The sequence below is a fragment of the Hemibagrus wyckioides genome, linkage group LG01 (assembly GCF_019097595.1).
Source record: "Hemibagrus wyckioides isolate EC202008001 linkage group LG01, SWU_Hwy_1.0, whole genome shotgun sequence".
NCBI lineage: Eukaryota > Metazoa > Chordata > Actinopteri > Siluriformes > Bagridae > Hemibagrus > Hemibagrus wyckioides.
This window is the reverse complement of record NC_080710.1, coordinates 34,633,988-34,659,868: the sequence shown is the minus strand read 5'-3', so window position 1 is coordinate 34,659,868 and position 25,881 is coordinate 34,633,988. Positions and strand designations below refer to the sequence as shown.

Genomic DNA, 25,881 nt, shown 5'->3' with positions numbered 1-25,881 from the left:
AAAGCTCCATTACATGCTTGATATTAGCATTAAAGATTAAAAGGTATAAGGTAAAGAAGAAAATATTTACTGCACAAATACAAAACTCATGAGTACAGTAATGTCGGATATTTGCTTCTTTAGGTAAATTAATTTAAATGAAATTAAACTCATTGATTGACATCTTGGTTGCCATGGCAACTCTGGCTGGTTATTATCTGTAACAGTTTGGTGTTGGAGCTGTGGGTCAGTTACTGCAAACCACCAGCAGGTGTCTGTGTGTGGGAGGGGTTCTTTACAAAAATGCTAATTAATGAAACTGCTCCATCTAATGAACATTTTGATCCTCATGACACAGTCCCTGTGTTTGTTTCATCATGATGATACAGTGAGGTTTAATTACACGGCTTCATTTATTCATTAACCCTCAGACACAAATGTCACCTCACACACTGTGTCCTTTATTCTCTATGTATAGGGCTCAAGTCTTTCTCTGTCTCTCTCTCTCTCTGTCTGTCTCTCTCTCTCTCTCTCTGTCTCTGTCTGTCTCTCTCTGTCTGTCTGCCTCTCTCTCTCTCTCTCTCTCTCACTCTCTCTCTCTGTCTGTCTGTCTGTCTCTCTCTCTCTCTGTCTGTCTCTGACTGTCTGCCTCTCTCTCTCTCTCTCTCTCTCTGCCTGTCTGCCTGTCTCTCTATCTCTCTCTCTCTGTCTGTTTGTCTCTCTCTGTCTGTCTCTCTCTTTGTCTGTCTGCCTCTCTCTCTCTCTCTCTCTCTCTCTCTTTCCAGTCTCTCCGTCCAGTGGGGAGTAACCGGAATAAAATGTCTGGGAGTGAACCTCGGAAAAGAGGAGTTCAAAATCAAAAACTGGGACGGACTAATAGATGTTAAACTGGCCAAACGGAGATGGGCGTTACCCCAGCTATCTTACAGGGGAAGAGTTCTGATCATCAACAACCTCATTGCATCAATGTTGTGGCACAAGCTCAAGAACTCTTGTTGACTTCTTCTGATCAGGACAACACTGGCTGAGAGCTGCAGTTCTCTACCTCCCAGTTCATGAAGGAGGACAGGGATTAATCCACATACAGTCCAGACTGGCAGCCTTTCATCTACAAACAGCACAACATCTTCTCTACCACGAACACCACCAATGGATTGATGTGGCACATGACCTGCTAAGAAAGGCTGGAGGAATGAGCCTGGACAAACACCTGTTCACCCTATCCCTGAAGAGAACAGACATGGAAGGACTCACGTCTTTCTACAAAAATGTACTCCAAACATGGCAGACCCTGTCCTCTTCAATAGAATGGGAAATATCTGACCAGTGGCTGTTTGAAGAACCTTTGTTTTTTAATCTGCTCATTACCGCAGAGATACTACGTTCAATCACCATCAGATCTGCATTGAAGCATTCAGGACTCCTCAAAATTCATCACCTGAGAAGAGGATCAGGCTGGATAACAGCTGAGGATCTAGCTGGCAAAATAAGGTTCAAATCTACACGCCTAGCCTAGCGCTTTTTAATTGACCTGGAAACTGCTCTACCAGCTGTAACAAGAAGATTCCTGAAAGACAATCCAGTGGAAAATATAAACGAGTTTCTGACCTTTCCAGAGATTCGTGTCTCTCTAAAGAATAAAGGATGGCAAGAGAACACTGGAAAATTACTAACTCTGATCACTCCAGAAGTAGGAATTTTCAGCACTGTGGGTAAAAAAAGCTCTCTACAGAATGTGTGTCAAACAACTCAACTATCAAAGATGTCAGAAGCACCAAATGGACAGAAGTGCTGAACCCAGGCTTTTCTCCAAACGGCAGCTGGAGACCCCTGTACAAAAGACCCATTATAAAAAAGGTGGGAGATCTACAGTGGAGAATTGTACATGGGATATTAGCTACATTAGCATATTGCTTGACTGGTGTCTTCAGAACAACAAGGATGTCCCTTCTGTGGAGCTTCTGAAAATGTCTTCCATATTTTAATTGAATGTCCACATCTGTCTGCAGTACTAAGGCTAGTAGAAGCCTGGGGACAACAGCTTGCAGGCTTCTATAACAAATCACTGTTCATACACGGACCAAAGTACTCTGCAAAAAACAAAAGAAAACTTGTTTTACTGACTTTTTATACGGCGATGCTAAGCTAGCGATCTGGGTGAGCAGAAAACAGAAAACAGAAGGAGGTGTAGTGGTTAATCCTGTATTAATGCTGAGAGAATTAATAAGGAGAAGGTTAACTGTAGAACATGCCTACTACACACTGGTGAATAATGTAAATGAGTTCTATCGTGTTTGAGGTATTGATGATCTTGTATGTAAACCTGATGGGTGGGGCTTCACTTTAATCTGAACTGTCAGTTTATTTCCTGAACATTTCTGTCTGAATGCATGAATTGATCTGGAAAATTGATGTTTTCATTCAATTAATACTGAATGACTTTATTTTTCTAGTCTTTCTTTCTTCTTTTTCTATTTATTTATTTTTTCCTTCTTTTCTTTCTCTCCTCCTTTTTCTTTTCTTTTTTTTGTCACATTTTTATATATCTAATTTATTGTTATGTTTTTTTCTTGTTATATTTGTCTTTTGACATTTTGTTGTCTTTACTTTTTAATATTTATGTGTCTATGACTTGGTTTTGTTTTTGTTTATATTTGAACTTGCACTGATGTGCAAAGTTCAAATAACTTTTTGTAAATAAAGAGGATTAAAAGTCAAGTCTCTTTCTCTCGCTCTCTCTGTCTGTCTGTCTCTCTCTATCAGTCTGCCTGTCTATTTCTCTCTATCTCTCTCTCTCTGTCTCTCTCTCTGTCTGTCTGTCTGTCTCTCTCTCTCTCTTTCTGTCTGTCTGTCTCTATCTCTCTGTCTCTCTCTCTGTCTGTCTGTCTGTCTCTCTCTCTTTCTGTCTGTCTGTCTCTTTCTCTCTCTCTCTCCCTCTGTGCATGCATGGGTGCGAATGAGCGAGTGGGGCGTCATGAGCGAGTTTGCGAGCGATTTCTTGAAACTTAATTGTCTTTGTGGGCAAATAGTTTCATTTATTCTTTTTGTTTGTTTGAGTGGCTGGTTAGGCGTTGTGTTTGTGTGTTAGTGTGTGTGCATGTGTGTTTGGGCACGTGTGCAGTGTTTGTTTCTCGGTAAGGAGTGAGCCGGCATTTCGGCACGCTTTGCGCCGGGAACATGGAGAAGGTGGATGATAGCGTGTACGAGTCTCTCACACGGCAGCATGGTGTGAGGATTGTGTGTAACGTTAGCGTGGAGGAGTGTGTGTTGGCGGTCGGGAAGGTGGTAGGGTACAGCAACATTTTAGCTGCCTCCCGTATGAACAGTGCTATTGTGCTTTTTCTGAACTCTGTGAATAAGGTTGATGAGATTGTTAAACAGAAAGTGGTCATTAATGATTCCCTGGTAACGGTGCTTCCTCTCAGTACTCCATCGAAGAAAATTATTTTGTCAAACGTTCCTCCTTTTCTGAAAAAATGACACCATCACAAAAGGGCTCTCACACTATGGTAAAATGGTTTCTCCTATAAGGAAAATCCACATGGGCAGTAAAGCATCAGAGTTAAGAAACTCAAGGAGACTGGTGTACATGGTGCTGAACAATGGCATGGAGGAGCTAGACTTTTTGTGTGGATGGCTTTGACTATACTGTGTTTGTGACTACTGACTCTGGCATGAAATGCTTTAATTGTGGTGAAACAGGACACTTGGTTTGTTCATGTTCAGAGAAGGTTAAAGCGAACGTGGTGACAGACAGGCAGGCTGAGCAGACCAGGCCAGATGTTCACAGTGGTGATACTGAGGGAGATGGGCCCTCTGAATCAGTTTCTCCAGCGGCTGAGTCTGTTACAGCTGACCCTCCTGCGGTTAAGCCCGTATCTGCTGCCTCCTCCATGCTGGATCCAATCACGATCGTTCCCCCTGCGGTTGAGACCAGGCTCAGCGGAGGCAACCCTGGTGCTACTGTGGCGAAACCCGCAGGGGACAAAACAGGAGCATCTGAAAAATGTGACAAAGAGATGGGCGAAACAACATAAGAGCCCCCCATTCAGATAAGCCAGGTGGAGGAACAGGAAAGCAGTCTCGATGCTGACATCAGAGATAATGGAGATTCAGATGCTGAGATGGAAGCAGAACCAGTTTTTAAAGTCCCCACTAAGCGCAAGAAAAAAACAAAAAGTAAGAGCAACAAGCAAGCTAAAAAACACGAGTCAGATGTGGAAGAAAGTGATGGTGGCTCCACAGACTCAAGTTGGTCACAGTGTTCACAAACGGACAAAAGTGAGATGGTCTACAAACCAGCAGAAATGTCAGCATTTTTGAAAAACACCAAGGGCAAAAGGTCAGTGAATATTGAAGAGTATTTCCCCGACACTGAACACTTTGTTTCTGAAGGCCATAGTGACCAAACTTAATAAGAACAGTGAAGGTTCTTTATAGACTGCTGAGCTCTGTTACACTTAACCAACTGATTGATTGCATTATGTGGGTGACATTTTATTATTTAATAATGAGTGCTATCACTGTCGTAACCCTTAACATCAATGGTGCCAGGGACCACAGAAAGAGAGCAGCAGTGTATGAGATGGTGAGACACAAGCATGCGGATGTTGTTTTCCTGCAGGAAACTCATAGCGATCCCGGAAACTCCTCGGACTGGGCGAGCGAGTGGAAGGGACTTGTGTTTTTAAGTCACAATACCTCTCTTAGTGGTGGTGTCGCTCTTTTATTCTCACCGTCTTTTAGCCCACAGTCTTATGATGTTGAAGAAGTTTTTAAAGGCAGGCTTTTAAAAGTGCGGGCGTTTTATGAGAACGAGGTTTTTGTTTTTATTTGTGTGTACGCTCCCACCCTAAGTGTGGAGAGAATGGTGTTCTTAAATATTTTAAGCACTGTCATTGGTTCCTGTAGTCAGAGTGAAGTTTTAATCATTGGTGGGGATTTTAACTGCACTGCAGACATTTTAGATAGGAACCATTTAGAACCTCATGCTGCCTCTCGCAAACGCCTGTGTGAGTTAATCACAACACATGACCTGAGTGATGTTTGGAGGAATTTCCATGAAACAGAGAGACAATACACCTGGTCCCATTGTAAAGAGAACCTCCTCTCACTAGCAAGGCTTGATCGTTTTTACACTTTTAAACATCAGCTGAATATTTTTAGGTCTTGTGTTATTTATCCTGTGGGCTTTTCAGATCATTTTATGGTACAGTGCACTTTTCAGAAAAATAATGTAAAGCCATGTAGCACATATTGGCATTTTAATGCTGCTCTTTTAGATGATATTAATTTTAGAGAGAGTTTTATTTTCTTTTGGCATGCTTTTAGGCTCCAGAAGCCGACTTTTACATCACTGCAAGATTGGTGGGATGTGGCAAAAGTGCACATTCAAATGTTTTGTCAACAGTACGCTCACAATGTGACTAAGGACATCACCAGATCACTTAGAGCTCTAGAGATTGAGGTAGTGGAACTCCAGGGTTTGGTGGAGTCCACAGGAAATCGAGGCCATATTGAGGCTCTCAAAAAGAAAAAACATGCGTTGGGTGAGTTGTTGGACACAACAGTGCAGGGGGCGCTGGTCCGCTCGCGCTTTAAAAGCGTAACAGAGATGGACGCTCCTTCCAAGTTCTTCTTTAGTCTTGAGAAAAAAAATGGACAGAAAAGGTTTATACATGCTTTGTGTACAGATTCAGGGGAGCTTGTAACTGATCCCACTGAAATTCGCAAGCAGACAGTCAGCTTTTACTCAAAGCTGTATAGAAGTGAGCTTGCAGCTGTGCAAGAGGTGGAGGAAGATTTTGGCAGGAATCTTCCTAAAATAACCATGGAGTCAGCTAGGGAACTGGACAGGGAGCTGACCCCCGAGGAGTTGGAGGTTGCACTCAACAGCATGGAGAATGGGCGGTTACCTGGCATTGATGGGCTTTCGGTTAAGTTTTTCAAGGCTTTCTGGTCAGTGATAGGGCAGGACTTGCTGGAAGTGCTGAGGGCGAGCGTACGAAGGCAGACTGCCTCTGAGTAGTCCTGACCCTACTCCCAAAGAAAGGCGATCAGACTGACCTCAGGAACTGGCGCCCTGTCTCCTTACTCTGCACAGACTGTAAGGTGCTCTCAAAAGCATTGGCAACAAGACTAGGGAAGATAATGGAGCAAATCATCTACTTTGACCAGAAGTACTGTGTGCCTGACAGGTCTATCCACGACAACGTACATGCCCTAGCCATAGAACCATTGCTATGCCAGATAAGAAGCAATATTACTGGTCTGTCAATACCAAGGTGTAAAACCCCATACTGTGTTTCAGCTTATGCCGATGATGTTGTTGTGATGGTGACTGAACAAAGAGATATTGACATTTTTATCTACATTATAAGAAAGTTTAATGTGATATCTTCTGCTAAAGTGAACTGGAACAAAAGTGAAGCCATTTTAGTTGGGGATTGGAAAGGTGGGGAGTCTCCCAGATAATTTAACATGGAAAACAGGTGGTTTTATATATTTGGGAGTGTACCTGGGAGACAGCAGCTATGTAAATAAAAACTGGGAAGGCATAGGTGAAAAGATAAAGGGGCGTCTGAATAAATGGAAATGGCTTCTTTCAAAAATGTCATTAAGGGCAGAACTTTGATCGTTAATTATCTAGTTGCTTCAATATTATGGCACAGACTGGCCTGTATTGACCCCCCTCCAAAACTACTAGCAGGCCATGATGGTGGACCTCTTCTGGGACAAGCTGCACTGGTTACCACAAAGCATCCTATACCTACCCAAGGAAGAGTGCGGACAAGGACTTATCCACTTATCCAGCAGGACTGTGGCTTTTCGTCTTTGTCATGTACAGAAGCTCCTCACTGGCCCAGAGAACCTCTCTTGGAGAGCAGCTGCGAATGGTATACTACACACAGTGGGAGGATGGGGTCTGGACAGGTCACTGTTTTTAATGGACACAAAGCAACTGAGCCTAGCTGGATTACCTGCTTTTAATCAAGGTATTTTTAAAGCTTTTAACCATTTCAGGGTGCAGAAGGAGGACTGTTCGTCACTTCGCTGGCTTCTAGATGAACCACTCATCCATGGCGCTCGGATGGATGTCACAAGCAGGATCTCTCCAGCTTTAACTAGAGTGTTGATCTCCATGAGGACTGTGACACTGCGACAGTTGGTGCAACTGTCAGGACCGGACTTTGCTTGCTCAAACAATGTAGCAACAAAGCTAGGGGTGAAGTCTGTATGTATGATTGCACAGCTTTTACAGAGGTGGAGGTCAGCACTCACATCTGAGGAGCGCATGCAGCTCAGGGACTACTGCGCAGGGGTGGTCAGCTCTGAGGAGGGTGAGCATCAGTATTTTAAACCCAGAGGTTACACGAGTGTCCTTTTTGTTTACAGAGGGAGACAACGTTTAACGCTTTTATAAACTGTTTCAGGCTTTGTCCACTTTTTAGTGTTTTAGCGAGTGTTTTTAAGTGTTTTAACACGGTTTTTACCCCACAGGTTTTTATCCTTGGTTTTAAATACACCAGAAAAGAAAGGTTCAAGTGTCAGCTGGTCAATTTTATCCTGGGCCAGGCGAAACTGGCCATCTACACCAGCAGAAAGAACAAAGTGACACAGAACACATATGATGTTACTGTAATCTTTCAGAGACTGGTAAAAAAACTGGTCTTTGTTGATTTCAACTTTTATAAAAGTATGAATGACCTTGAACAGTTCCAGCTGATGTGGTGTTATGGGGGAGCTGTGTGCACTGTTTTAAATGATGAACTGCTGTTTGCACCCGAGTTGAAATGAACAATTTTAACTTCCTGTCTATTTTAAATAGTTTTTTTAACTAGTTTTTGATGTGCCATTAATGTATTTATTTGATTATTTAATTTATTATTTATCTTTGTAAATTAACTACTTCATTTATTTAATTATTTATCTATTTATTTATAATTTAATAAATGACCATCAAAAGTCTCTCTCTCTCTCTCTCTGTCTGTCTGTCTCTCTCTCTCTCTCTGTCTGTCTGTCTGTCTCTCTTTCTCTCTGGAATGGAACACTAATAACACAGATTCATGGTCACTAATCAGTAGTCAGATTGAAACACAAATTAACTGGAAGTGAGTTCAGGTCAGTGTTGTGTTTCCTGCAGGTGTGAGTGTGTACACACACGTATAAAAGTTTGTGTGTGTTTGTGTGTGTTTGTGTGTGTGCTTGTGTTGGGACTCACGCAGGCACTCGTTAGCTTCTTTGAGTGTGGCTCGCTGCCATGGACGATCATAGTGGAACGGTTTACATCGGTCACACTCGGGTCCTTCCGTGTTGTGTTTGCAGTCACAGACCATCTTCCCGTCTTTGTCTCTTATACATCTGTGGGCATGGCCATTACACTTACATCTGCCACCCACCTGGAAATCTGACACTGCATAAAAGTAGGCAGGTTCTCGCGTGTCTTTACTAATTTTCGGGCGGTTAAATGTCACACGTATGTCGGTAACAGTGACCCAGTCCTGCAGAACGGGGCTGGAGATGAAGTTTGATCTGGAAGGTCGTCCGTCCAGCGTGCTGAACACGAGGATGGCGTTGCTGGTGTCGGCACTGTTGGGCAATTCCATGCACAGTGGCTCCTGCTCGTTGAGTTTGGTGATTTCCGCCCGGTTCGGCTGGTCGTAAACCCGCCGGCACTGAGAAGAATAAAACTGAAATGGTGTCCAACTACGTCCATAGTCCATGCTTTTGTAAATGGCCATCGAATCCGGTTTCTCAGAACAGAAATGTAAGCTAACGTAAGTGATCTCAAATTTCTTTCCTAGTGAAAGGGTGAGTGTGACATTGAACGGCATCGTCCGGAGCATCTCTGACTGCCAGCAGGTGAGGTTCTGGGCGGAGTTTAGATCTGTCAGGTGGGTGTGTGAACAGCCGCGACGGCCGCACATGCTCGAGACGGTCACTTCCTGGCTGAACGCTGCGTTAACGAACTCTGGAATGCAGTAACGGGCAGAACCTGATTCACTGTAGCAGGGATCAGGGGACGATGATTGCACAGAGAAAGGGTTTGCATCGTGGGCAGTGGCTTCCAGAAACACCAAAGCCACACCCACCAACCAACAAACCAATAGAAACTCACAAAAGTCTTTCATGTTGCAGACGAAACAAAGTGACTGAAAGGAGGAGATGTGTGGCAATAGACCAGTCAGACTGCAGATCTGTGTTAGTGGGTGGAGTCTGTCGTGTGGGTGGTTCAGGACAATCTCACAATATTTTGCTTCAGAAATTTTGTGTCCTGTAAAAGGAAAGAATATATTTTTAAACATAAAAGTTTAATCATTTACACAGTAATAATTGACACTTATATTAACATTCATATATTTTATATATTTAAAGCACAGTTAGAGGATCGTTACAGTCCTGCCATATTTCAGAAAGAAAACAGCAGCAATTCAGTTCAAGTTCATCAGGTTTAAATGTTTATACCAGACAATCGAGTGGAGTCTGAGCCTCATTCTGCGACAGGAAGAGTAACAAAGCGTGAAAGTACACTATAGAGCCTCACTTAAGACCTGTCACTGTGTCTGTGTGTGTGAGACATGTGATTGAGTGTGTGCTGAATATCAATGCGAGCAAGAGGCCACTTGTATTCCTGCACATACAGTTGAAGGGGAAGTGCATCTTTAAAGAGCAACAAACTGACCTGAAGATCAACACAGAAGAAGAGCTTGAAGTAGAAGCACATGCACTCTTCTGTTCATGGGGCTTATAAAATTCACAGACCGAGGATCACGCTCCTTATTGTGAGTCTAGGCATGTGTTGAGTGAGGAATACACACTGTGTGTAAAGTTATGGCTGATCTACACATCTGTATTAATAAATATAATTAATTCAGAAAGATCTCTTTAACTGTCGCATATGGGATTGATTTTGAACACGTAGTTCAGTTCACACTTTCCCATAATGACATTGAAGATTTTTGAAAATGAATTCAAAATGAAAAACTCTTGAACTCTATTGAAATCTCTTATTCACAAAAGTATTCATACGCTTTACCTTACACTGTAGTCAGGGTCATCCTGTTTGCTTTTTGAGATGCATCTAAATTTCAATCGCAGTCCAACTGTTGCAATTTGAATGCATTCAAATAATTCTTAGAGTTGTCCATCCAGCTCAATGGGCTATCGGGTCAGGAAGGTAAGAAAAAACCCATCATTCTGAAATGTGAGATCCTGTTGGACACACCCACTCCATTAATAAGGACTTGATGGTAGAGTGGCAAGACAGAAGCCACTAAAAGGCACATGATGGCATGAAGTACTCAACATGTGGAAAAGGATTCTCTGGACTGAGAAACTGAAGTTTTGGACAAAAGCAGCGAGCAGCTGAACAGCAAACACTGCTTGCCGAATAACATCCACTGCATATTACCTGACTGACCGCACATCCCTACTGTGACTAAAAGTCCAGACTAGACCCCATGGGCCATATAGAAAGAGCTGAAGATTGCAGTTCAAAGATCTGTTAATCTGATCTGATGAATGCCATGATTTCTTCACATATCCCATCCTTGGAGGTTGGGGTCAGAGTGCAGGGTCAGCCATAATACAGCTCCCCTGGAGCAGAGAGGGTTAAGGGCCTTGCTCAAGGGCCCAACAGTGGCAGCTCGGCGGTGCTGGGGCTTGAGTCAGTCAGTCAGTCAGTCAGTCTTTATCTAAAAAAATCTTGTCAAGTTATCGCAAAACTCTTCTGTCCTGAAGTGGGATAAACATCTCCTTTCAAAAATCTTCACAATGTCATGGATCACGTTTCATCACCATCCCAGTCTCTGTGAATGAGATGTTGCTATAGAAACAATACTATGTGGTAATATAGAGCTGTGATGTGAAACTGCTGTACTGTCGCACTGTCGCACTGCTGTTAAAGAAAACTAATCAACACCTTCTGACCAGTCAGAGAATCAGAACATGATACAGCTTCTGGTGTTTCTGCTGGTTTCCAGTCACACACAGGAGGTGGTAGCTCAAGTGGTTAAGCTTCTGGGTCATTGACCATAAGATCGGGGTTTGAGCTGCAGCACTGCCAAGCTAGCAAGGCCCCCAACCCATTCTGCTCCAAGGGGCACTGCATCATGACTGACCCTACATTCTGACCCCAACCCTTCAATTGATATGTAAATGAAGAATTTCACTGTGCATCAACTTAATCTCCAAATACACTAGAACACACACACACACTACATCATTAATTACTACATACACTGTTTCTATCTCACACACACGTTTCTGGCATTTGGCAGGTGCCCTTATCCAGACTGACTTACATTTAATCTTATTTTATACAACTGAGCACTTGAGTTCTAAGGGCCTTGCTCAGGGGCCCACCAGTGGTGGTGGACCTGGGATTTGATCTCACAACCTGCTGGTCAGTAATCCAACACCTTCACCTTCACCTTCACGTCTTTTGCCTTTTTTTTTTTTTTTTTTGCAAGTTTTCAGTTTCTCTGTCCAGATCTCTTTCACACTCTCTTTAAACTCCAAGGCATTCATCATCAAACAGCACACACACACAATTGCATACTTTATTCAGTTCTCACACACACACACACACACACACCCTCTAGCCTTAACCTTAACCTCAGTACACTAAAAGACATCTGTATTCATATTGTAACAGGGACTTCTGAACCCAACTTACACACACACACACCTGGCATGGCCATTACAGATCAGACAGCTTTTAAACAAATGTGAGTGGGATATCTGAAGCTTGAAACAAGAAACACACTTCATTCAAACATCAGTCCTCTTTGTCTCACACACACACACACACACAAACCAATTTCACACAGCCATACCATGTGAGTGTTTATTAAGCCCAGAAACAGCCAGTTCTCATCTCAGCTAAGTAAGAGGTACATATAAAAGAGAGAGAGAGAGAGAGAGAGATGGAAAAGGTGAGTAATAAGACAGAAAGAAGGCAGTGAGGGAGATATGAAGTGTGACACGACAGATAAACTGAGATGGAAATGAGGAAGTGAGACAGGAAGAAAGACAGAGATGGATTAAGGTGAAGGATGACTGTATCTGGATGACTAAATAAGGAGAAATGATCTCTGTGTGTGTGTGTGTGTGAGAGAGAGAGAGAGAGAGAGAGAGAGATGAGGTCTATTGCTGGCATGTGTAAGTGAAAGGCGTAATTTACCAGAAATGAAATGCAACATTGAACTTTGTGTGTGTGTGACTGTGTCTCATCCACTATCACTCTCACAAACACGCAGACTCAACTCCCATCAGCTCTGTGTGTGTGTGTGTGTGTGTGTGTGTGTTTCTGCCTTTCTCATGCTGGTGAACTGTGGACTACTAAGGATTACTAAGGACAAACTAATGACTGGTGTCACAAACCTTCCTTCATTTCTTTTCCAGAGAGAGACACACAGAGAGACACACAGAAACACAGAGAGAGAGACACACACAGAAAAACACACAGAGAGAGACACAGATACAGAGACACATAGAGACAGAGAGACACACAGAGACACAGAGAGAGACACACAGAGACACACACACACACAGAGACACACAGAGAAACACACACACAGACACACAGAGACACACACGCAGTGGTGGCTCAAGTGGTTAAGGCTCTGGGTTGTTGACCAGAAGATCAGGGGTTCAAGCCCCAGCACTGCCAAGTTGCCGCTGTTGGGCCCTTGAGCAAGGCCCTTAACCCTCTCTGCTCCAGGGGCGCCGTATCATGGCTGACCCTGCGCTCTGACCCCAACCTCCAAGGATGGGATATGCGAAGAAAGAATTTCACTGTGCTGTAATGTATATGTGACAAATAAAGGCTGTTTTGTTTTTGTTTTTTTTCACACACACAGACACACAGAGAGACACACACAGATACACAGACACACACACAGACACACAGATAGAGACACACAGACACACACACAGACACACAGAGAGACACACAGAGACACACACACACACAGACACACAGAGAGAGACACAGATACACAGACACAGAAAGAGACACAGACACAGACACACACAGAGACAGACACACACACACACAGAGACACACACAGACAGACACACCACAACTACACAACTGGAGCTAAGAGGAAGTGAGTTCTGGAGTTTCCACACTGAAGCTCGGGTCAGATGAAAGGATTTTGATTTCCTCTGGTTTTCCAGGATCATGATAAAGAATTCCGTCAGGCTGAAGGCACAGAGCATGCCTTTTCATCACCCCAGGGGTTCCATACACATGCAGCCTGGTGCCACTCCCCCACTAGGCACTGCTTACCCTCTGTCACTTCCCTGGACACAGGCGATGGATTCCCTGTGGCTCACAGCATTTGTACAAAAGAGTGATGGACATTTAGTAATGACCGCAGGAGCTTTAACTCTGTAACTGTGATATATCAATGTGCGTTACTCTGCTCTATAAATGACCATTTCGTGTTATTCGTACATGTATGGAATTCTTCTTTCATCAAGGCTTTAAGAACACGATGACCAGCTGGTGATGGTGTGTGGTCAGGAATAAACCCACTCTTCTTTCCAAGCCAGTGGCAACATGTTATTGATTTCATTGATGATATCATCATTCTTTTTGCCTCAGAGTAGAGGCAAATAATTGTGCTACCAAGTGTTCACAAGAAACAGGAGTTTTTCCTCACATACAGAAAGGGAAAGAAAAAAGGTCACTAAATGACCACCACATACACTTAAGGCACTGAAGTTCTGGTCATCAATTTCTGTCACAAACTGATTAATGCTTGGGTTCTGCTGCACTGGTCACTGCTTTAAAACAAAAAAACACGTTACACAACCTCATCACAGACAACCTCACCACACACAACCTCATCACACACAACCTCATCACAGACAACCTCACCACACACAACCTCACCACACACAACCTCATCACAGAACCTCATCACACACAACCTCATCACAGAACATCACAGACAACCTCATCACACACAACCTCATCACAGACAACCTCATCACACACAACCTCATCACAGAACCTCATCACACACAACCTCATCACAGACAACCTCATCACACACAACCTCATCACAGAACCTCATCACACACAACCTCATCACAGACAACCTCACCACACACAACCTCATCACACACAACCTCATCACAGACAACCTCACCACACACAACCTCATCACAGAACCTCATCACACACAACCTCATCACAGAACCTCATCACAGACAACCTCACCACACACAACCTCATCACACACAACCTCATCACACACAACCTCATCACACACAACCTCATCACAGACAACCTCATCACACACAACCTCATCACAGACAACCTCACCACACACAACCTCATCACAGAACCTCATCACACACAACCTCATCACACACAACCTCATCACAGAACCTCATCACAGAACCTCATCACACACAACCTCATCACAGAACCTCATCACAGACAACCTCACCACACACAACCTCATCACACACAACCTCATCACACACAACCTCATCACAGACAACCTCATCACAGACAACCTCATCACACACAACCTCATCACAGAACCTCATCACACACAACCTCATCACAGAACCTCATCACAGAACCTCATCACACACAACCTCATCACAGAACCTCATCACAGACAACCTCACCACACACAACCTCATCACACACAACCTCATCACAGACAACCTCATCACACACAACCTCATCACAGACAACCTCATCACACACAACCTCATCACAGACAACCTCATCACAGACAACCTCATCACACACAACCTCATCACAGAACCTCATCACACACAACCTCATCACAGACAACCTCACCACACACAACCTCATCACAGACAACCTCATCACACACAACCTCATCACAGACAACCTCACCACACACAACCTCACCACACACAACCTCATCACAGAACCTCATCACACACAAAGCCATGTCCTTCAGCCCTATTCAGAACAAATCTGGCCAGCAGATGGGACAGATGTTACAAGTTTTTAAAAAAAAATTCACTAGACCACTGAGCAGGAGTCCATTAAAGCTGCTCCCCACAGCCAGGACACATCTCAAGGCAACAGCAGAATCCTTCAGGCAATTTCACATTAATATAAACCACTCATCCGGTCATTATCCTAATATCAGACTAGATCATCGTAATCAGGAGTACCTGTGAAGAATAGCCTCTAAACGCTGTCCGCTGTCCACCTAAACGGAGTGATGAGGACTGACACAGGTCAGTTCAGGTCAGTTTTATTTGTAGAGCTTTTAGCAATGGACATTGTGGCAAAGCAGCTTTACACCACTTTCAGCTTTTGGTCTGTGTCTGTGGGCAGCAAGGGATGAAGATAAAGAGCAGAGGACTGGCATGGGCAGTATTGTGACATATACACACACACACACACACACACACACAGATGCATTCAATGTGCATAACACAAACATGAATGATACTGAAGACTTCACACAACTGAAGTAATGTCCAGAGAGAGAGAGAGAGAGAGAGAGAGATAAAGAGAGAGAGAAAGAGAGAGAGAAAGAGATGAAAGGTGAATTCTGTCAGCAGAAGATGATCTGGTGTAGATTGTTCTCTCTTCACTCTTTCTTCTCCCTCACTCATTCTTTTCATCTCCTCTTTCAGACCTCATTTTTCAGAACATCCAAATTAGAATAACATGAATTGGTGAAAGAGAGAGATAGTGTGAGTGAGTGAGTGAGTAAGAGAGAGAGAGAGGTGTGTGTGTGTGTGTGTGAGAGAGAGAGAGAGAGAAAGAGAGAGAGAGAAAGAGAGAGGGAGAGGGAGAGAGAGAGGAGTGTGTGAGGGAGAGAGAGAAGTGAGTGAGTGAGTGAGTGAGTGAGAGGAGTGAGTGAGAGAGAGAGGAGTGAGTGAGTGAGAGAGAGGAGTGAGGGAGTGAGAGAGAGGAGTGAGGGAGTGAGAGAGAGGAGTGAGCGAGAGAGAGAGGAGTGAGTGAGTGAGAGAGAGAGAGGAGTGAGTGAGAGAGAGAGAGGAGTGAGGGAGTGAGAGAGAGGAGTGAGGGAGTGAGAGAGAGGAGTGAGGGAGTGAGAGAGAGGAGTGAGTGAGAGAGAGGAGTGAGGGAGTGAGAGAGAGGAGTGAGGGAGTGAGAGAGAGGAGTGAGGGAGTTTACAATTGTCCAGTTCTCACTGACTTTTATAAACAAGCTTATAAATGTAAGGACAAAAACCAATCAGATTTCTATACGTAATAATTTTTCCCCAAAACATAAACTAACATTAAGAAACTAGGAGAAAATAAGTACACCCTTCTTACTCCAGAATTTTGAGGACAGTGATTAGTGTCCAGATGATTACTAATGAAATGGATTCAAGAAGAGTGAATACCTTTATTAAAAACAGTAACAGAAAACTGTTCAGGCACACTCAGGTGTGTGTCCATCATGACCTCAGAGAAGCATTGTTACTGGAAGGGTTATATAAAGCCATCTCCAAACTCTGGACTTCACCAGTGTGCAGTAAGAAGAGTTGTTTACAAAGAAGACTGAAAAATCATAGCTTTCATGGAAATGTTGCTAGAAAAAAGCCCCCTCTCTCCAAACAGAATGTGGCAGCATGACCGTTACCTACATAGTGCTGTGCATGATGACCAAAGACCAAATACAACACCTCAAACACCTGATAATAACGGTCACACACAGTAATAAACAGCTGATGTGGTCTTGTTCTGCAGCCACATGACCTGAGAAACTTCTAGTCATTAAGGCAACGATGAACTCGCTTTATAGCAAAATATTCTCAAGATACAGCTCTGGAAAAAAATAAGAGAGCACTGCCCAATCTCCAGATGTGAACCTTATTGAAAACCTCTGGAATGTCATCAAGAGGAAGATGGATGGTCAAAAACCATCAAGTAAAGCTGTACTGTTTGCTTTTTTGCAAAAAAGAGTGGTATAAAGTTCCCCAACAGTAATGTGAGAAACTGGTGGAGATCATGGAGCTAAAACCCATGCAGATCGGGGTTATTCCACCAAATACTGATCTCTTAATGTTATTTATCCAAAGCATTAACACAATCTGTTTACAAATGATTTGCATTTTGTTTTATTTGAGTTATTAAAGCTCTGCAGATACTGCATGATCTTGGGTTATTTTGATGTGATGTCATTTCCTTTAAATATACACTCTAAATAATTATATTTATATTTGGGATTTAGGAAATATTGTCAGCAGTTCACAAAAAATCAAACAAAACTCTTCATCTGACCAACACATGACCCTGGAAGAAAAAAACAGAAGAAACTCATTATTTTGCAATGGGCTCTTATTTTTTCCAGAGCTGTAAATGTGAAGCTATCTGTCCAGCAGCTTAAACTGTTCAGAATTAAGTTATGCAACAGGACAATGATCCTAAAGCACCCCCAAAAAAATCAACATCTGAATGGCTAAAGAAGAATAAATTCAAGGTGTGGGACTTTAACCCCATTGATGTGCTGTGGTGGGATCTGTGGCATGAAGCAATTCCCTCAAAGACCTGAAGCAGTGGAGCAAAGTGTGCTACTCAAGCAGAGAGATTACCTCATGAATTTACACTTGGTTTCTGAATGTTGGTTTAGATTTTGGGAAAAAATGATTACATATTGAAATCTATTAGGGTTAGGTTTAGAGTTAGGGGTCAGGGTTAAGTTAGGGGTTAGGGGCTAGGGTTAAGGGTTAGGGTTAGGGGTTAGAGTAAAGGGTTAGGGGAAAAAGAACATGTGCAGTGAAATGTAAATGAAATGAAATAAAATAAAATGAAATGATGTACAACTTTGAGACCTGACAACATGTATTGTGCAAAAATACAGTAGCAGCGGTTGAGGTAGTGCAAAATAGAAATAAATATAAATATAACATGTGTGTGTGTGTGAAAGAGAGAGAAAGACAGAGAGTTTTGTACAGTTCAGTCCTGGGTGTGTGTGTGTCTGTGTGTGTGTGTGTGTGTGTGAATGCCCGAATGCTCCGGTACCTCTTTCCAGATGGCAGGAGGGTGAAGAGTGTGTGTGAGGGGTGTGTGGGGTGTGTAAGAGTGTGTGTGAGGGGTGTGTGGGGTGTGTAAGAGTGTGTGTGTGTGGGGTGTGTAAGAGTGTGTGTGAGGGGTGTGTGGGGTGTGTAGGAGTGTGTGTGAGGGGTGTGTGGGGTGTGTAGGAGTGTGTGTGAGGGGTTTGTGGGGTGTGTAGGAGTGTGTGTGAGGGGTGTGTGGGGTGTGTAAGAGTGTGTGTGAGGGGTGTGTGGGGTGTGTTAGAGTGTGTGTGAGGGGTGTGTGGGGTGTGTAAGAGTGTGTGTGAGGGGTGTGTGGGGTGTGTAAGAGGGTGTGTGAGGGGTGTGTGTCTGTCCTCACTGTCCCCTGAAGGGTCTTGTGATCTGAGACGGTGCAGTTCCCAAACCAGGCAGTGATGCAGCTGCTCAGGACGCTCTCCATGGTCCCTCTGTAGAAGGTGGTCAGGATGGGGGGAGGGAGATGGGCTTTCCTCAGCCTCCTCAGGAAGTAGAGGTGCTGCTAGGCTTTTTTGGTGATGGAGCTGGTGTTGAGTGACCAGGTGAAGATCTCCACAGAGGATCCATCAATGAACAACGGAGAATGGTCACTCTGTGCTCTCCTGAAGTCAACAACCATCTCTTTAGTCTTGTCGACGTTTAGAGACAGGTTGTTGGCCCTGAGGTGCTCCAGTGTTCAGTGTGGTGGTGCTGGAGATGCTGTTCCTGATCCAGTCAGGAAATCCAGGATCCAGTTGCAGAGAGAGGTGTTCAGGCCCAGCAGGCTCAGCTTCTCAATCAGCTGCTGAGGGATGATTGTGTAGAATGCTGAACTGAAATCTATGAACAGCATTTCTATGTATGTGTCCTTACAGTCCAGGTGTGTGAGGGCCAGCTGGAGGGTTGTGGTGATGGCGTCGTCTGTGGAGCGGTTAGAATGGTACACAAACTGCAAGGCGTAGAGTGAGAGTGGTAGCTGTGTTTTGATGTGCCTCATGACGAGCTTCTCGAAGCATTTCATCACGATTGGTGTGAGTGCAACGGGACGATAGTCATTGAGGCAGGAAACTGTAGACTTCTTTGGCACAGGGACAATGGTCGTTGTCTTGAGGCACATTGGGATGAAGGAGCTGCTCAGTGAGATGTTGAAAATATCAGTGAAGACTGCTAGAAGAATCTGCTAGCTGCTCTGCACACTCCCTGAGAACTCTGCCAGGAATGTTGTCTGGTCCAGCAGACTTCCGTGGGTTAACTCTGCATAGAGTTCTGTTCATGTCAGCTGTGTTGAGACAGAGCACCTGGTCCTTTGGAGGAGGATGGTCTTCCTCGCTCTTACATTGTTCTGTGCCTCAAACCGCGCGTAGAAGTCGTTCAGCGCGTCTGGGAGGAGTCACTGTCACTGTCACAGGCAGGCCTGGATGCCCTGCCACATGCACCGGGAGTCTCCGCTGTCCTGGAAGTGGCCGTGGATTCTCTGGGCGTGTGCTTCGCCTCTCTGATGGCTCGGGACAGTTTGGCCCTTGCTGTTTTTAAGGCCGCCCTGTCCCCTGCTCTGAAGGTGGAGTGTCTTGACCTCAGGAGAGCACGCACTTTTGCAGTCATCCACGGCTTCTGGTTGGAGCGTGTTGTGATGGTCTTGGAGACAGTCACGTCATCAATGCACTTGCCGATGTAGCCGGTCACTGATGCCGTGTATTCCTCCAAGTCTGTGGTGTCGCCATTGGTTGCAGCCTCCCTAAACGTGTCCCAGTCAGTGCACTCAAAACAGTCCTAAAGAGCAGAGATGGCTCCTGCTGGCCAGGCTTTAACCTGTTTCAGAACCAGTTTAGAGCGTCTGACGAGTGGTCTGTATGCTGGAATCAACATAACAGAGATGTGGTCTGAGTAGCCGAGGTGGGGGCGGGGCTCCACACCTTGTGTAAGCAAGGTCAAGCGTGTTCGTCCCTCTCGTAGCAAAGTCCACATTCTGATGGAATTTAGGGAGAACAGACTTGAGATTTGCATGATTGAAATCTCCAGCGATGATAAACAGTCCGTCGGGGTTTAGGATTATGGTTTAGTGTGTGATGTGGTGGCTGTGGGGTAGTGTGCGATGCACTACCTTAGTGGTTAAGGTGTTGAGTTACTGATCAGAAGGTTGTGAGTTTGAATCCCAGGTCCACCAATCTGCCATTGTTGGGCCCCTGAACAAGGCCCTTAACTGCACAGTTGTATAAAAATGTCGCTTTGGATAAGAGCACCTGCTAAATGCCAGAAATCTGACTGTACACACACAAGATACAGGTTGTATTTTATCAGGTCAGAACACACAGGACACAGTTTGAGACTCATCACTGGATCACCCACAGATCAGATGATGACCCATGGATCAGAAATGGTTCAGTGACACAGATTCAGTAACAATGCAGAGGACACAGATCTGAGGACAGGACAGTAAATCAGGTTGGATAAAGATGTTCATAACAGAAATAATACAATGATCAGCATCTAGTCTGATCTCTCTCTCTCTCTTTCTTTTTCTCTCTCTAAGACATTTCTCTCTTTTTTAACTTCATTATCCTTATTTTTCTTTCTTTAAATCCTGACTTTCTCTTTCACTCTGCTTGTTGATTCTGTCACTCTCTGGATTTCTACAACTTCTCCAAACTCTAATGTCCCAGACCAAGATTCTCTCCAGATGTGTGTGTGTGTGTGTGTGTGTGTGTGAGAGAGAGAGAGAGAGAGAGAGAGAGAGAGAGAAAGAGTAAGTGAGTGTGCACAAGTGTGTGGGTGTGGTGTCATATGGTAACACAGTAGAGGTCAAGCAGGTGACAACAATAAAACAGCAGAAGTGTGTGTGTGTGTGTGTGTGTGTGTGTGTGTGTGTGCGCAGTTCAGGCTACACTCCTGAAGTTTAGAGGTGTGCTGGTTCAAGAACATGGAGAGAAACAGAGAGAGAGCTGCGTTAAATGGTTCAATCTGTTTTTGAAAACCTTGGCACCTTCAATGTGTGTGTGTGTGTGTGTGTGTGTGTGTGCAAATGTTTGCCTGTATTTGACTACTTAATAAAATTATTTGTGGTTTCCCTCCTGAGTTCAAAGGACTGTGTCTGGAAGTGGGAGATGGAAAATGTGTGTGTGTGTCTGTGTGTGTGTATGTGTGTGTGTGGCTATACTCCCCTAATGGGTGTTTTTTTTCTGACAAGTGCATTAATGAAGGTAAGATTCATCTCACACACACTTCCTCTATGTCTCTTTCTCTTGGTTTGATACTATAACAGTGAAAGGAAAACACACACACACACACACACCTCGCGCTGTGCTATGCTGTTCCTCTTTAGCAGAGCTGCTTTGTTTGGCAGCACGCGCTGGCAGGAAACTGAGAGTGCTCAGCCCGTTTTGTTACCGTTATTAAATTCCCTGCTCTCGCGACCTTGCAGAAGTTAGAAAAAAAACAGGAAATGTCACAGCGCGAACCGGGGCTTTGATCCGCCACCTGTCCGTGCACGCGCGTGAACTTATACACTTATAATAATAGTAATAATAATAATAATAATAATAATATAAAATAATAATAATAATGTTGTTGTTATAATGCACGTGGTTATTATTCTTGTCGTTGTTATTATTTACTGACAGTAATGAGATAAATAAACGCTGCTGAATGCTGCCCTCGGTGTTGATGAATTCTCTCGAACAGCAGCGCAGCTTTAGATTAATGCTCCCGCGCTGATACGTTATCGTTTCTATAGCAACAGCTCATTCACAGGGACGCGTACAGCAAACACTCCAATGATCATATGATTAAAAATCGTTCATCATCATCATCATCATCATCACAGCAGCGTAGTGCTTACTGAGCACTTCATAAACATTATTCAATTACTTTATCATTAACCACATAAAGAACTCTCTCTCTCTCTCACACACACACACACAGAGAGAGAGAGAGAGCGAGAGAGAGAGAGAGAGAGAGAGAGAGAGAGAGAACGCGAGCACTCTGAAACCTTACCGGGAATTCTTGCGAGTCCGGTCCGCTGCTCTTTAACTTTTCCTTGTGTGCGTGTGTGTGTGCGTGTGGTGGTAACGTGTGTGAGCGCGTTCCTCTGTGTAGCTCGTGCGCAGTGGAGAGACTGATATATCCAGACATTAATGTCGGTGTATTCCGCTCCGCAGGGTAGTGCACGAGATGGGTCGTTACCGTTCCGCCACTCCAGCCCCTCTCTCTCTCTCTCTCTCTCTGTTCTCCTGCCTCTCGCCTGATGGGGAGAGGGCGGGGATGGCCGAGGGGGGATGGGGGTGGGGGGGGTAGTTGTATGATGAGGGGGAGGCAAGGTGAGAAACTGGATTCGTCTGAGCCACGCGCGGAGCGGAGCGGAGCAGCGACCCTTAGGCGCGCGAGCGCACTCTCGAAGAACACTGTTAAGTTCCAGACTTTTAGCGCGCGCTGGAGGTGAAAGAGTGGAGGAGAGAGTGACGCCGTGTTCCCCTCAGCAGTCTCTCTTTATTCTCTCTCTCTCTTCAGCTATAAACACTCGTCCCCTCAGCAGTCTCTCTTTTTTCTCTCTCTTCAAGTTAATAAGAGAAAATAATCTCAGCTGCTCATGTTATTGAGAAACAGTAGAAGTGTAAACTCCTCTGTCCTGAAGAAGTTCCAGTTTCACCTCTGACTGATACACAGCAGTGACACTGGAGACTCCTTTACCACATCACACACACACACACACATTTCTCCCTACAGAAAACTTCTCCATGTCAGCAATTACACAAGTTTTTATTCCACTAATTCAATTCAGTTTATTTGTATAGCACTGTTAACAATGGACATTGTCTCAAAGCAGCTTTACAGAGGTACAGAAACAGTGAAAAAATAATAAAGTTTAAAATTATATTAACATTTATCCCTAATGAGAAGCCTGAGGAGACGGTGAGGCAGGAGAAAAACTCCCTGAGATGATCTGATGAAGAAACCTTGAGAGAAACCAGACTCAGAAGGGAACCTCATCCTCATATGGGTGACACTGGACAGGAAATAATGTTATAAATAAATAAGTAATAAATAAATAAATATTAGTAAATAATATTCTTCAACAGTTTATAGTCAGGTGGAATGGTGCAGCCAGGAGCTCCTGAGGAACTGACAGATCAGTGTAGTTTCTGAGGTCATTATAATGTAGTGTGTATAAATCCCTGTGAAAGAACTGGTACCATCAAAATAATAACACACGAATATATTAATATCAATATAAACCTGTTATTTGCATCAGTGATTGTTACACGCTATATGAAGTAAATGACAGAAATTCCCACTCATCTTTAAACGTTACAATGAAGAGATGTGGATGTGTCAGAAACGGTGATAGATATTCCTCTCCTCTAACCCTGACACGAGGAATCAGAACAAAAAAACATGCAACTGTAATGTATTCTCCTCCCTAATTATCCTATTCATTATTATATCAATTACACACTTAATCCCTTAGTGGAAAAGCTGAACACACACACACACACACACACCACTCATTAGGAGTAAAACTGGGTCAAACACAAAGAGGCCACACACACACACACACACACACACACACTCCCTCCTAACATTTAGAGAAAAGGGAAAGTGGTAAGTATATTTTGTGTGTGTGTGTGAGTGTGTGTGTGAGATAGATAGATAGATAGATAGATAGATAGATAGATAGATAGATAGATAGATAGATAGATAGATAGATAGATAGATAGATAGAAAAATATAACAAAAAATATATCAAATAACAAAATATTACAAAATATAGCAGAATATAATAATATAACAAAATATAGAAGAAAAATACTAAATACAGAGATTTAGGAATAAATATGGAGAGAGAGGGAGAGAGACTATTATCAATGTGTGAAATAAGTGTGCCATCTACTGGTCATGGTACACACGCACACACACACGCACACACACACACACACACACACACACACACACACACACACACACCGATCAGGCAAAACATTATGACCACCTGCCTAATATTTTGTTGGTCCCCCTTTTGCTGCCCAAACAGTCCTGACCCGTCCTTCACTGTGTATTCTGACCCCTTTCTATCAGAACCAGCATTAACTTCTTCAGCAGTTTGATCAACAGTAGCTCGTCTGTTGGATCGGATCACACGGGCCAGCCTTCTCTCCCCACGTGCATTAATGAGCCTTGACCACCCATGACCCTGTTGCCGGTTCACCACTGTTCCTTCCTTGGACCACTTTTGATAGATACTGACCACTGCAGACCGGGAACACCCCACAAGAGCTGCAGTTTTGGAGATGCGCTGATCCAGTGGTCTAGACATCACAATTTGGTCCTTTTGGTCAAACTCGCTCAAATCCTTACACTTGTCCATTTTTCCTGCTTCTAACATCAACTTTGAGGACAAAATGTTCACTTGCTGTCTAATATATCCCACCCACTAACAGGGGCCATGATGATGAGATCATATATATATATATTTATATACACTACTCACAAACTCACAAAAAGTTCAGGATATTGGTCTTTCAGGTGAAATTTCAGGATTCACCTAAAATGCACTATAACCTTTCCAGATGAACTTAATTTGACCTTCTCTACCCTTCTGAATGCACATGTCCAACTGTTCAGTGTTTCAGTACTTTCTGCAGAACTTGCTGTTCTCTAACAAGGTGCTTAACGGCAAAATTCACAACTGGTGTTTGATCCACGAATCCACCAATAAATTTTCTGGTTCCATTAGAATTGGTATTTAAACAGTCCTCTTCATCATGCTGTTCACATTTTGACATCATGAGACCAAGACCACACCTAACAACTGATCAACAGAACCTCACCATTGTGAGGCTTCAAAACAGGATGTTCTCAGAGGGAAGTGGCCACTGAGCTTAAAGTGTCACAGAGTGTCATCAGCAGGTTGGGACAGAGATACAGAGAGACTGGAAGAGTCACAGAAAGGCATAGAAGTGGACGTCCTTTGGCCACATCCCACGTTGATGACCGCTTCATTGTGAACAGTGCCCTGTGGAACCAGATGATGAAGGCCACTCAACTCCAGGCACATTTAAGGGAGGTGAGAGGAACCCAAGTGTCACGTCAGACCATTCAAAACCGTTTACATCAGCGTGGTCTGCGTGCTAGACGACAGGCACAGGCGTCGGGCCAGGGGGCATTTACACTGGACGAGGGACCGGTGGGCCTCAGTGCTGTTCTCTGATGAAAGTCGATTAACGTTGAGCAGAAATGATGGACCCAACAATGTTGGAGACGTCAAGGAGAGCGCTATGCATCAGCCACTGTTGTGGTGGTGTTACAGTCTGGGCAGGTGTGTCCACTCAATACAGAACTGACCTACATCTTGTGAATGGTACAGTGACAAGACAATACTGCCTGAATAACATCTTGTGAATGGTACAGTGACAACAGCACACACTCACTCACAGCACACACTCACTCACAGCACACACTCACTCACAGCACACACTCACTCACACACAAAACACTCACATACACACTCACTCACACAACACACACTCACAAACACTCACTCACACACAACAATGCCTCAGCAGACAATAAGTCGACTCGTGAACAGCATGAGACGTCGTGGTCAAGCTGTGTGTGATGGTCAAGGGCACATGACAGATTATTGAGACATTGAGATTTTTTGTTGTGGTATACCCACCACTGTTGTTGGCTTTTGTTTCAATAAATTGTTTGAGATTGCATGCTTCTACTTAAATTCCCCACTTTCATGATATAATATCACTTTTATTTATTTTAATTTTATTTATCAGTTAATGAGAGACATTTAAAAAAACATTTATGGAAAAATTTGAATCCAGTCATTAGAACTGGGTTCATTTCACTCTGAACAGAACACACAGGTTCGGGTTGTTCATGTGGGTTTCATGAATGTGAC

At 43.8% G+C, this 25,881-nt stretch overlaps 1 protein-coding gene across 1 annotated transcript in view; it reads right to left on the bottom strand.

Moving 5' to 3' along the window:
* ntn2 (netrin 2) overlaps nucleotides 1-22,219 on the bottom strand; it is a 39,916-nt gene extending 17,697 nt beyond the window's left edge. The window contains exons 1-2 of the mRNA XM_058400647.1: nucleotides 21,966-22,219; nucleotides 8,201-9,253 (exon numbers count right to left, since the gene is read on the bottom strand). Of these exons, the coding sequence (XP_058256630.1) occupies nucleotides 8,201-9,110 (910 nt within the window). The 5' untranslated portion in view covers nucleotides 9,111-9,253; nucleotides 21,966-22,219. The remainder of the gene's footprint in view (nucleotides 1-8,200; nucleotides 9,254-21,965) is intronic.
* Nucleotides 22,220-25,881: the final 3,662 nt, after the last annotated feature.